The following is a 12,303-nucleotide window of genomic DNA, read 5'->3' as shown; positions in this document are numbered from 1 at the left end:
TAATAAGAGAGGTAGAAACTGCCCTTGAACCTGGTGTACGTGCTTTCAGGATTTATTTTTAATCTTAACATTTGAGTGCCATAGGTTTATCGTCACACGTAAAATGTGTTTGGTAGGTCTCAGGCAGCACACAAAGCTGATGGGACCTTAAGTTGTGATGGCAACCAAAACATCTGCAAAAGGGTGTAGTCAGACTGAGTGGACATAAAGGACACCACAGTAGCACAAGTAGTTAGCATGACTCTATTACAGATTGGGGTGTTGGAGTTCAGAGTTGAATTCTGGCACTGTCTATGAGGATTCTGTACGTCCTCCCTGAGGATTGCGTGGGTTCTCCCCAGGTGTTCCAGTTTCCTCCCACAGTCCAAAAACACACCGGGTAGGTTAATCGTAAATTGTTCAGTGATTAGGTTAGGGTTAAACTTGGAGTTGTCAGGGGTTACTGGGGCAGCGTGGTTCAAATGGCCAGAAAGTCCACACTGTATCACACAAAAAAAAATAATCTGAGAGATAATCCACTTTGCTGGATAAAAAGAAAAGCAGTGTATTGTGTGGGCCTAGTTACTTTACACAGAGCAGTGGGTATCTGGAATGTCCTGCCAGGAGTGGTGATACAGGTAAGTATAAGAGAGGCTCATAACTATGCAGGGAATGGAGGGATAACCAATATTGTGTAGGCAGAAGGGTGTTTAATTACTAATTACATTAGTTTGATGGGCCGAAGGGCCTGTTCTTGTGCTATACTGTTCTACACACAGTGGCCATCTGTTCACTTATGCAAATATCTAATCAGCCAATCATGTGACAGCAATTCAATGCATAAAAGCATGCAGACATGGTCAAGAGGTCCAGTTGTTGTTCAAACTAAATCTTAGAATGGGAAAGAGATGTGATCTAAGTGATTTTGACCACTGATGGGATGGTTTGAGTATCACAGAAACTGCTGATCTCCTGGGATTTTCACACTCAGAGTCAAAGTGGTGCGAAAAACAAAAAAAAAATCCAGTGAATGGCGATTCTGTACGTGAAAATTCCTTGTTAATGAGAGAGCTCAGAGGAGAATGGCCAGACTGGTTCAAGCTGGCAGGAATGTGACAGCAACTCAAATATCTATGCGTTACAACAGTGATGTGCAGAAGAATGTCTCAACATGTCAAACCTTGAAGTGGATGGGCTACGGCAGCAGAAGACCATGAAAATACAGTCAGTGGCCACTTTATTAGGTATAGGAGGTGTTTAATACAGTAACCAAGTGTAGCTTCATTATTATCCTATAATGCAGGTAAGATCTGGAAAGTTGATGGGTTATTTTAGACAGTGACTTGAATGTATGTCTGGAGTCACATACAAGCCTCCAGAAGTAAAGACAGAAACACAGTTACATCCAGTAGGTCTTTTCTTTTCAACAACATGAAATCAGGTTAAGTTTGCTTCATACTTGGTCGGATTCTTTAGATCAATGACACCCTGCCTCTAGTTACTTCTTAAGCAAGTTAATCATGCCAAGAGGCCCACACAATGGAGACAGAAGGAAGCCACACACACCTCTTCTGTCCTGCTTCCGCCCACAGGATGGTACTCCACTCTGTACCGATCCACGCTCGAGTCGGAGTGCTCCCACGTCACACGGAAGGACTGATGGGTAGCTTCAGAGGTCACCAGGTTTCTTGGAGGATCCACTCCACCTACAGCAACAAAGTCAAAGATCATAGTAAATTTATTATCCAAGTACAGAAGCATCACCATATACTACCCTGAGATTCACTTTCTTGCGGGCATTTACAGAAAATAAAGAAATACAACAGAATTTGTGAAAGACCATATATAAAGAAAAATTGACACAACAGATGTGTCAAAGAAAACAAATTGTGCAAAAAATTACTGAGGGCAGTTAGAAGTTGTAGAGTCCTTGAAAGTGTGTCAGGAGGTTATAGAATCAGGGAGATGAGTGAAATTATCCATGCTGGATCAGGAGCCTGATGGATAAGGAGTAATAACTGTTCCTGAACTTGGTGATGTGGGACCTAAGGCTCGTACACCTCCTGCCCGATGGTAGTAGTGAGAAGAAAGCAGGGTCTGGATGGTTAAGGTCTTTGATGATGGATGCTGCTTCCTTGTGGCAGCTCTCCTTGTTAATGTGCTGAGTGGTGAGAAGGGCTTTGCCTATAATGGACTGGGCTGTGTCCACCACACTCTGTAGAGTTTTCTCTGAGCACAGATTAAGACATGGCTCAAGACACATGAACTGACCACTCTGGAAGGTCATTCCCACTTCTATCTGCCTCTTGTTCTTCCCCCCTTAAATGAGGAATCATTCCAAGAATCATGGATGCTTCTCAAGAGCTTTTCCAAAGCACTTCCCACACATTCAGAACCATGCAAAAGCCTTATGCACATAAATATAGCAAGGGTACTCGAGACTTTTGCACAGTACAGTAGTAATTTTATGTATTGCACTGGAGAAAAAAACAACACAAATTTCATGACATATATGATTCTGATACAAGTCTCTATTGTGGACTTGGAGTGGGAGAGGGGTTGGAGTGGAAAGCGGGAAGCACCAAAGGGACATTTTGTAATGAACAATAAACCAATCATTTGGAATCAAATGACCTTGGCCTGGTGTCTCAGGGCTGGGTGTTAAATTCACTATATACTTTTAAACTGATAATTTTGATCAAAATAATATTTTAGGGTTATGGCTACATAACGGGATAGACCTTTACATATTTCTCACTTGACTTTTGCAGGTTATGTCTCTGAAAACCTCCTTGTAGCTCATTTCAGACATCACATCGGGGGAAATTCTCAGTGCTTACCTCTAGCGTTTTACCAACCACTCCATACAAATTCTCAGTCACCCTTGCGTTATGTCACATGGAGTTAGAAAACTACGGCACAGAAACAGGCCTTCTCGCCCATTCAGACTATACTGGCCTATTTTCCTGCCTTGTTCCCTTAACCTGCACCCAGACCATAGCCTCCCTATACCCCTTCCATCCATGTACTTATCCAAACTTCTCTTAAATGTTACAATTGAATCTACCATTTCTCTGGCAGTTCATTCATTCCACACTATCACCACCCTCTGAGTGAAGAAGTTCCCCCTCAGGTTCCCCTTGAACATTTCACCTTTCACCCTAAACCTATGACCTCTTGTTTTAGTCATACCCAACAGAGGGGAAAAAATCTGCATGCACTCGCTATCTATACATTTATTAATTTTTTTTTGGGGGGGGGAGGGACAGAAAGTCAATTAGTTTAAAATAGTAAATCATGTTTAATTCATTGAGTACAAGTTTTGGAGCATTATGTTGCAGTTGTACAAGATGTTGATGAGGTCCCACTTAGATGATGAGGTTCATTTTTGTTTGCCCTGCCATAGGGAAGACTGGAGCTGGAAAGAGTGCAGAGCTGATTTACAAGGCTGTTGCTGGTCTGAAGTGAGTGAGTTACCAAGCAGTTGGGACTTTATTGAATGCAGCATGGGAGAATGTAGGATGATGTCACATATGTGAACTTCACCCAGAGGTAGGTCACTAAATGGAATTTGCTGTCGGAAGATGTGGTTGAGGTGACTGCGGTAGCAATACTTATGAAACACTTGGATAGGTACGGTGCATGGATAAGGAAATGTTCAGTGGGATATGGACAACTCACATCACAGGACTGTAGTGCTTTCTCGTTATTTATCTATTTACAGATATAATGTGGAACAGGCTCTTCCTGCCTAATGGGCTGTGCCATCCAGCAACACACCCATTTAACCCCAGCCAAATCACAGGACAATTTTCAAGGACCAATTAACCCACTAACCAGTACGTTCTTTGGATTGTGGGAGGAAACTCGTGCAATTACAGGGAGAATGTACAAATTCCTTACAGACAGCGGCAGGAATTGAACCTGTCATTGGTGCTGTAAAGTCATAGTCATACTTTATTGATCCCGGGGGAAATTGGTTTTCGTTACAGTTGCACCATAAATAGTAAATAGTAATAGAACCATAGTTAAATATATTATGCCAGTAAATTATGAAATAAGTCCAGGACCAGCCTATTGGCTCAGGGTGTCTGACCCTCCAAGGGAGGAGTTGTAAAGTTTGATGGCCACAGGCAGGAATGACTTCCTATGATGCTCTGTGTTGCATCTCGGTGGAATAAGTCTCTGGCTGAATGTACTCCTGTGTCCACCCAGTACGTTATGTAGTGGATGGGAGACATTGACCAAGATGGCATACAACTTAAACAGCATCCTCTTTTCAGACACCACCGTCAGAGAGTCCAGTTCCATCCCCACAACATCACTGGCCTTATGAATGAGTTTGTTGATTCTGTTGGTGTCTGCTACCCTCAGCCTGCTGCCCCAGCACACAACAGCAAACATGATAGCACTGGCCACCACAACAGACTCATAGAACATCCTCAGCATCGTCCGGCAGATGTTAAAGGACCTCAGTCTCCTCAGGAAATAGAGACAGAGAAGCATTGTGCTAACCACTATGCTACTGTGCTGCCCCAACTCACGAGCCCCAATATGAAGCACATTGCCACAGTTCTGTGAACATTTGTTTATAAAGTGACCCCCTTCCTAATAGTGACTCTTACACATGAGGAAGCATTCTCTACACCTCCATCTTGTCCTGGGGGCAGAAACAAGTGGTCAAATTTCAAATGGGGCACTCACTGTGTTTCCAGTTGCCACGGAAACACAGCATTCTCCAACACAGAAAACATGGCTTGGAAAGATTCTGACTGCAGAGGCTGTGAGCTGAGACTCAAAAATTTACAAAAAGCAGAAAGCCGATGAATTGGCTCTTGTTAAAGCAAAATGGTCCCCACTTGAACACAGGTGTGTGTTCTGGCAACCAACTACCTTCCCGTCCTCCTCCGCACCCCCCCACCGGCCTTCCCAGAGGAAAGAGCGGTCTGCGGTCACGCAGGGACCACTGACTGAGTCCAGGCTGCAGACCGGTTTTAATGCTGGGTAACCTGAGACAAACTATAAATCCTGCTCTTGGAAAGTATGTGAAGTAACAAGATACTGTTTTCCCATCAGTCTCCTCTCCTGGGATTACAGCAGCAGAATTCTAAACCAGATAGATGCAGCTTCAACATGGATAGCAGGCTAGAATGCGGAGCGAGGTTCTAAATGCAAAATAGATCTTTTTTTCATGGGCGTATCAGTTGGAACGGAGTAGGAGACAGTGCAGCTACTGCTTTTGAGCAATGGACATAGCATTTCCTCAACATCTATGTCTAATGGGTTCTATAAGGTTGCCATAGCCAGGGGTGGGGTTTAGTGGTGATATGCCCCATTATCCATTAAATGCTTCCAAAGGCATGCATCTGAAAGCCTCAGATAACAAGTCCAGCTCCTGGTCTTCAAATGGGCTTAGCTACCAAGCCCAATGGAACCATTTCTACTGACAGGAGAAGGGGCAAAAGCAGGTTACTGGCACCTTAAACCAGCCTCTCCAGGCAGATGGGGCTGATCAGTCATGGTTGCCAGCTCATGTAGAAGGAGAAAAGCCCTGATTTCAAACCTCAGTTGCCTTGTGGCTATACTCAGTCATGGGAAAGGTTACAGGAGTAAGCGCCAAGGAAAAATCCAGAGCTACAGTGTCTAAAGCAGTGCTATGTTGAGTTCATTGTTGACTGGCAAACCCTACAATGCTGCTGGTGCCACACTCTATCGGTCTCTGCCGTTCCTTTGGGTTCATCCACTGCAAGGAAAAGGAGAGCCTGCTGCATGGCCAACAGCTTGCTCTCCGTATCGTACTTGCATATCAATAAGATCAACAGATCGGATGCAATGGTCAGTCCCAACCAACAGAGGGTCCTATGGCCAATGAGAGCATGGCAGAAAGAAATGAGGAAAACACTGAAAAGACCAGCACTTTTGCCTCTGGGTCCAAGTACCATTTGAGGATCAAGCCAGGCATGGGACAGCTCAGAAATCAGAGGCGCAAATGGATCTGGGAGTCCTCGTGCAGAATTCCCTAAAGGATAACTTACAGGTTGAGTCGATGATAAGGAGGACAAATGCAATGTAAGCATTCATTTTTGAGAGGATTAGAGTATAAAAACCAGGATGTAATGCTGAAGTTTTACAAGACATTGGTCAGGCTGCTCTTGGGGTATTGTGAATAATTTTCGTCCCCTATCTAAGAAAGGGTGTGCTGGCATTGGAGATGGCCCAAGGAGGTTGGTGAGAATCTCAGGAATAAAAGGGTTAACAGATGAAGTGTTTGATGGCTCTGGGCCTGGACTTACTGCAGTTTAGAAAATGGGAATCTTATTGAAACCTATTGAATATTGAAAAGCCTAGATAAAGTGGATGTGGAGAGAATGTTTCCTACAGCGAGGAATTTTCGGGCTAGAGTGCACAGTTTCAGAATACAAGGGTATTCATTTTGAAAAGAGATGAGGAGGATTTTTTTCTGCTAAGTGATGAATCAGTGGAATTCATTGCCACAGACAGCTGTGGGGGCCAAGTCATTCGGTATACCAAAAGCAGAGGTTGATATGTCCTTTGTTAGTAACGGTGTCAATGGTTATGAGAAGAAAGGAGAATGACATGCTCTCTTCTCGTTGCTACCATCAGGGGGGAGGTACAGGAGCCTGAGGGGACAGACTCAACATTTCAGGAACAGCTTCTTCCCCTCTGTCGTCAGATTTCTGAATGGACAATGAATCCATGAGCACTACCTCAGCACTTTCCTCTCTCTCTTTGCTTTACTTATTTAATTTTCTGTTGTATATATACTTCTGGTCATTTGCAGTTTATTATTATTATGTATTGCAATGTTCTGCTGCCACAAAAAGTTTCTCATCATATCCCTGTGACATTAGACCTGATTCGGATTCTGAATTGCTAAGCTAGTGACCCATTGTTAATGGGCTTCATTAATACTGCTCCTATGTGCAGTGCCAATTAAAGAAGAGACCGAAAAGTGTTTCGTACTTGGTCCTTTCACGCTGTTGCAAAGGTTAATGCTGAGGTCATCAACGATTTCGGACAGCAGGGAGAAATCCGCCACGTTGTACATGTGAATGTTGTCTGGATCGGAGGCGATCTGTTTCAGTTCAGCTTCATCCGCATTCTTAATACCTTTTTAAAAAAAAAAAAAATCAGAACTAACAAGATTCAGCAAGTACTGGAAAATTCAACCAATTGGCAAGACCCTGCAATGGACTTCCGCAATGTAATCTTTTTAATATACATATTTCTTACTATTGTTTAGTTTTTATTATTATGTATTGCTGCCACATAACGACAAATTTCACAACATATGCCAGTGATATTACACCTGATTCTGGATACTGAGGACAACTTAAAACGTCATCAGGGTCTCTCTACCCCACCCCCATTCAAAAGTGCTCTATTCACAGTGTTTCCAGTATTGTCAAAGACCCCTCCCATCCTTCCCACAATCTCCTTGACCTCCTGCCATCAGGCAGAAGGTACCACAGCGCAAGAACTCTCAGGCTGGGTAACAGCCTGACTTCTTAACACCCAGCACATATGGACACTCTGCCTCCTCCTCCCACCAACTCAGACACACCCTCATCACTTTTCATCTTTTATTGCTGCTGTCCTACATATTTATATGGCTGCTTGTTTTATTATAATAGTGTCGGTAACATTAGACTGTCTTACATACGCATGCACCTCACACTTTATGCCAAACAAGTCATGCCAGTCAGGGACTTGCAGTAATTAATATTAATTAGCTCATATTAATTGTTGTGACTGTATGCACAGGATCATAACGATGTGTGCTGTGTGTGACTGTATGTTCTGTGTTTTGCACCTTGGCCCCAGGGGAACAAAGTTTCAATTAGCTGTATACGTGTGTGGTTGAATGGCAATAAACTTGAATTGTCCTTTCTCACCAAAAACTCCTCTATTATCTTTCAGCTCTATATAACCTGCAGCTCTGTCCAATCCAGCTCTCCCCATGTCTTGCAATTCTGGCCTACTCTGCATTATCTCTCTCTATTTGCCCACATAGAATGAAAAACAGTAAAAAAACAGCAGCAGGCCCTGAAGTACACTATGTTGTGGCTAAATTATTTAACTAGTAATTAAATGGCTAACTAAAGTAATCCCTTCAACAAAAAAGCCACATCCCTCCATTCTCTGACCCAAGAATCTTTTAAAAACCTCTATATTTGCCTCTACCAACACCACATTCAGAACTTTCTGGGGACTCTGCAAAAAAAAAGGCTCCATGCATCTCCTTTGAAGAGTCAACGTTTCTGACCAAGGCATCCCGATGAAAGGTCTCAGCTGAAAAGGTTGACTGTTCATTTCCCTCCATTGAAGCAACCTGAACTACTGATTCTCCAACATACACGAGACACAGGAGCAGAATTAGGCCATGAGGCCCTTTGAGTCTGCTCCACCATTCCTTCATGGCTGATTTATCTTCCCTCTGAGTTCCATTCTCATTCTCCTGCCTTCTCCCTGTAGCCTTAGGTTCTTGATTAGTCAGGGCATCGAACAACCACCACTTTAAATATACCCAATGACTTGGCCTCCACTGCCGTCTGTAGCAAAGAACTGCACAGATTCACTGCCCTCTGGTTAAAGAAATTCTTCCTCATCTCTGTCCTAAAGGGATATCCAATTAATATTATGGCAGACTGCAGGCCATTTGGCCCACAATATTCTACTGACTTTTCAACTTACTCCAAGATCAATCTAACCCTTCCTTCCTGCATAGCCCTCTATTTTCATATCATCCATGTTGAGCCTATCTAAGAATCTCTCGATGTCCGCAAGGTATCTGCCTCTACCACAACCCCTCACAGGGCATTCCATGCATTCACTACTCTCTGTGCAAAGAATTTAACTCTGACATCCACTCTATACTTTCCTCCATTAGGAAATTTGTATTCAGTTTTACAAAAGTGGAAATGAAAAGTCACAACTAATTAAAGTGCCCGATAGACTTAAACGTCTAATAGATTTGCTAATCTTAAGTGATTACATTAATTTGGAATTGGTCTTGTGACAAAAGTTTTGCATTAATAGCTGTCCTTATGGAATGGTTGGCCACTCATACAGACTGCAAGGCTCAGTTGGCCTTGAGTACCCAGTCTACACTCAGTGGCCACTTTATTAGGTACACCTACTCATTAACGCAAATATCTAATCAGCCAGCAATGTGGCAGCAACTCAATGCATAAAAGCACACAGCCATGGTCAAGAGGTTCAGTTGTTGTTCAAATCAAACAGCAGAATGGGAAAGAAATGTGATCTAAGTGACTTTGACCGTGGAATGATTGTCGGATCTAGGCAGAGTGGGTTGAGTATCTCAGAAACTGGCGATTTCCTGGGATTTTCACACAAAATAGTCTCTAGAGCTTACAGCGATAGTGCAAAGAAAACATTCAGTGAGCAGCAGTTCTGTGGGTAAAAATGCCTTGTTAATGAGAGCAGTTAGAGGAGAATGATCTGACTGGTTCCAGATGTCAGGAAGGTGACAGTAACTCAAATAACCACGTGTTACAGCAGTGGTGTGCAGAAGAGCATCTCTGGATGCAAAACATATCAAACCTTGAGGAGGATGGGCTACGGTATTGAAAGGCCACAATGGGCCCCACGCCTGTACCTAATAAAGTGAATCTGAGTGTACTTACTGTCCCTTTTCCAGTTTCTCAATGGCTCAGTTTCGCTTGGCAAGTCAACCTACCGACAGCATAGAGCTCCACCCCAATGTTACGCAGAGTCTCCGAAGGACTAATGACATCATCTTGCGATTTCCCGTCAGTGATGAGGACACCAATCTTCCGTGCATTTGGCCGGGCGCCAGCGTCGTCCTTGAAGTTGTTTTGCAAAATGTAGTTGAGAGCCATGCCTTCGAATTACAGTGGGGAAAAAGAAATTTAACAGATCAGTTACCAAAGACAATTTCCTTGGGAAATAAAGTCAGTAACAAGAGAGAGTGTTCTTGGTTGTATTCCAAATCATCCAATCCCAACCTCCCCACCCAATATGTGGAGTCTGAAACTGACCCTCAGTGAGGAACTCACCCAAATGGAATGACCACAAGATGGGGGGTAGAATTGGCAGAAGAGCTGCAGTTGTGCCCAAAGCCACTCATGCAGGAGACTGAGACAGGGTATAGGATCCATTCACAATTATCATTTCCTCCAATTGATTACAACTGGCTATATTGTCGATAATCAGTCATGAACCACGATCACCAATTACTGATGATCAATTATCAACCACAACCACTGTTTGTGGATGATTAATTATAATCATCAATTGGGGTGACAAGTCATCAAACACACTCATCAGTTGTAACTATCAATCATCATCACAATCATCAGCTGTTATGGTCAATCATCAACCTCAATCATTGTTTGAGATGGTCAATCATCAATTAATATGTCTGACTGACTCAGATGTCTAATTAATTCCCTAATCTTTAATGGTGACATAACCTTGGAAATGGGCTTGTGATAAGAGTTTCACATTAGGAGTTGACCTAATGGAGTGGTTGGCCTTTCATACAGACAGCAGGGCTCAGTTGGCTTTGAGCAGCCAATTTTTTTGGTTACTCAATAGCAGTCTCAAATGATCAAATTCCTTATTGTTGCATCCAACCTTGGAGAAGATACAACTAGGATATAACAAAATGGAGGCAACGGAAAACCATTGGAACTACCCACTCCTGTGTTGTATTGTCAGACTTCGAAATTTCAACCACGCACTTCACATTTCATTCCCAGTACACAAGTGTAGAGGAGAATGAAATAATTGTTACTCCAGATCCGAAGCAGCACAAAAATGCAAGAAGATAAAAACACAATAATAAAAATACAATAAATTATATACATAGATCGATTGTATAAGGTGACTATGCACAGGAGTGTTTGTACCTAAAGTGACTCTGACAGGAAATGTTAAGTAGTAGGGGTTCAGTTAGTTGGGTGGAGGTGCTGATCAGCCTTACTGCTTGGGGAAAGTAACTGGTTCGGAGTCTGCAGGTCCTGGTGTGAATGCCACATAGCTTCCTCACTGAGAGGAGTGGGACAAACAGTCCATGTACGACACCTTGGTAGTGTAATGGTTAGCATGATACGATTGCAGCGCAGTGAGTTCAATTCCGGCGCTGTTCTGTTAGTCCTCCCTGTGGAACGCATGTGTTTTCTCTAGGTCTCTAGCTTATTCCCCCAGTCCAAAACGGGTCATTGTATATTGTCCCGTGATTTAGATTAGGGTTAATCCGGTTTGACAGAGTCTGTTCATATGTTCACATTTACTTAAGTATGATTATTGACATTTGTGCATGTGACCATTCTGCTAATTGTTGATTGCTCATGGCTGTTTGCACTGTTGTCTTGTAACTTGTTGGTTGCTATTATGCTGTCTGTTATTGTATTGTCCTGTGTTTTATGCTTGGCACTGAACCACAGTCAGTTCTGGTGTGTTTCACATATTGGCAATAAAGTGACTCCGACCCTGACCTTTGAATTTGGCCTGTAATGTTGGACCTTTGACTTCTGACTTTGAGGTTGAGGGAACTGTGTAACCTAGTCTGACACGGCAGGTAAAAGAGCCTACCTGTTAAGGTGTTGCCACCCTTGTAAGGTAAGGAAGACACAGCGTCCAGTAAGCTCTTCTTGTCCTTGTATTGATTAAGGTTCCACTCGGTCCTTGGATCTCCACTGTACTGTGCCAGACCTTAACAATTGAAAAACCAATGAGTAAGTAACAACAGAAGCTAGGAAAATGAAACAACAACACAAGAGATTCTGCAGATGCTGGAAATCCAGCGTAACACATGCAAAATACTGTAGGAAGCCAATAGATCAGACAGCATCAATGGAGAGTCGACATTTTGGGCCGAGTCTTCATCAGAACTGGAAAGGAAGGGGGCAGAAGCCCGAATAAGAAGGTAGGGGGGAGGGGTATGAGTACAAGTCGGCAGGTGATAGGTAAGACCAGGTGAGTGGAAGGTGGGTGGGTGGATGGATGAAGTAAGAAGCTGGGAAGTGATAGGTGGAAGAGGTAAAGGGCTGAAGAAGGAGGAATCTGGCAGGAGGGGAGAGTGGACAATGGGAGAAAGAGAAGAAGGAGAGGCTCCAGACTGAGGTGACAGGTGAGGAGAAAAGAAGGGGTAAGAGGGGAGCGAGGGGGGGGGGAGGGAAGAAAAGAGAGAAATTATCGGAAGTTAGAGAAAACGGAATAGGAGGTGTTGCTCCTCCAACCTTCATCATGGCAGCAGAAATGAAGGAGTAAATAAAACCACACATCCCACTGAAGCCTTGCCACATATCACTAAAA

General features: G+C 43.3%; 1 protein-coding gene across 3 annotated transcripts in view; it reads right to left on the bottom strand.

The window, feature by feature from the left end:
- Positions 1-12,303, bottom strand: part of col12a1a (collagen, type XII, alpha 1a) — a 393,755-nt gene that overhangs the window by 264,169 nt on the left and 117,283 nt on the right. For all 3 annotated transcript variants that reach the window (XM_072264772.1, XM_072264773.1, XM_072264774.1), the window contains 4 exons: positions 11,581-11,700; positions 9,701-9,865; positions 6,964-7,110; positions 1,546-1,685 (listed from right to left, as the gene is read on the bottom strand). In XM_072264772.1, the coding sequence (XP_072120873.1) occupies positions 1,546-1,685; positions 6,964-7,110; positions 9,701-9,865; positions 11,581-11,700 (572 nt within the window). The remainder of the gene's footprint in view (positions 1-1,545; positions 1,686-6,963; positions 7,111-9,700; positions 9,866-11,580; positions 11,701-12,303) is intronic.

This window comes from Mobula birostris, chromosome 8, assembly GCF_030028105.1.
Source record: "Mobula birostris isolate sMobBir1 chromosome 8, sMobBir1.hap1, whole genome shotgun sequence".
NCBI lineage: Eukaryota > Metazoa > Chordata > Chondrichthyes > Myliobatiformes > Myliobatidae > Mobula > Mobula birostris.
The sequence above is the reverse complement of the archived record's forward strand: the minus strand, read 5'-3'. Positions and strand labels throughout refer to the sequence as shown.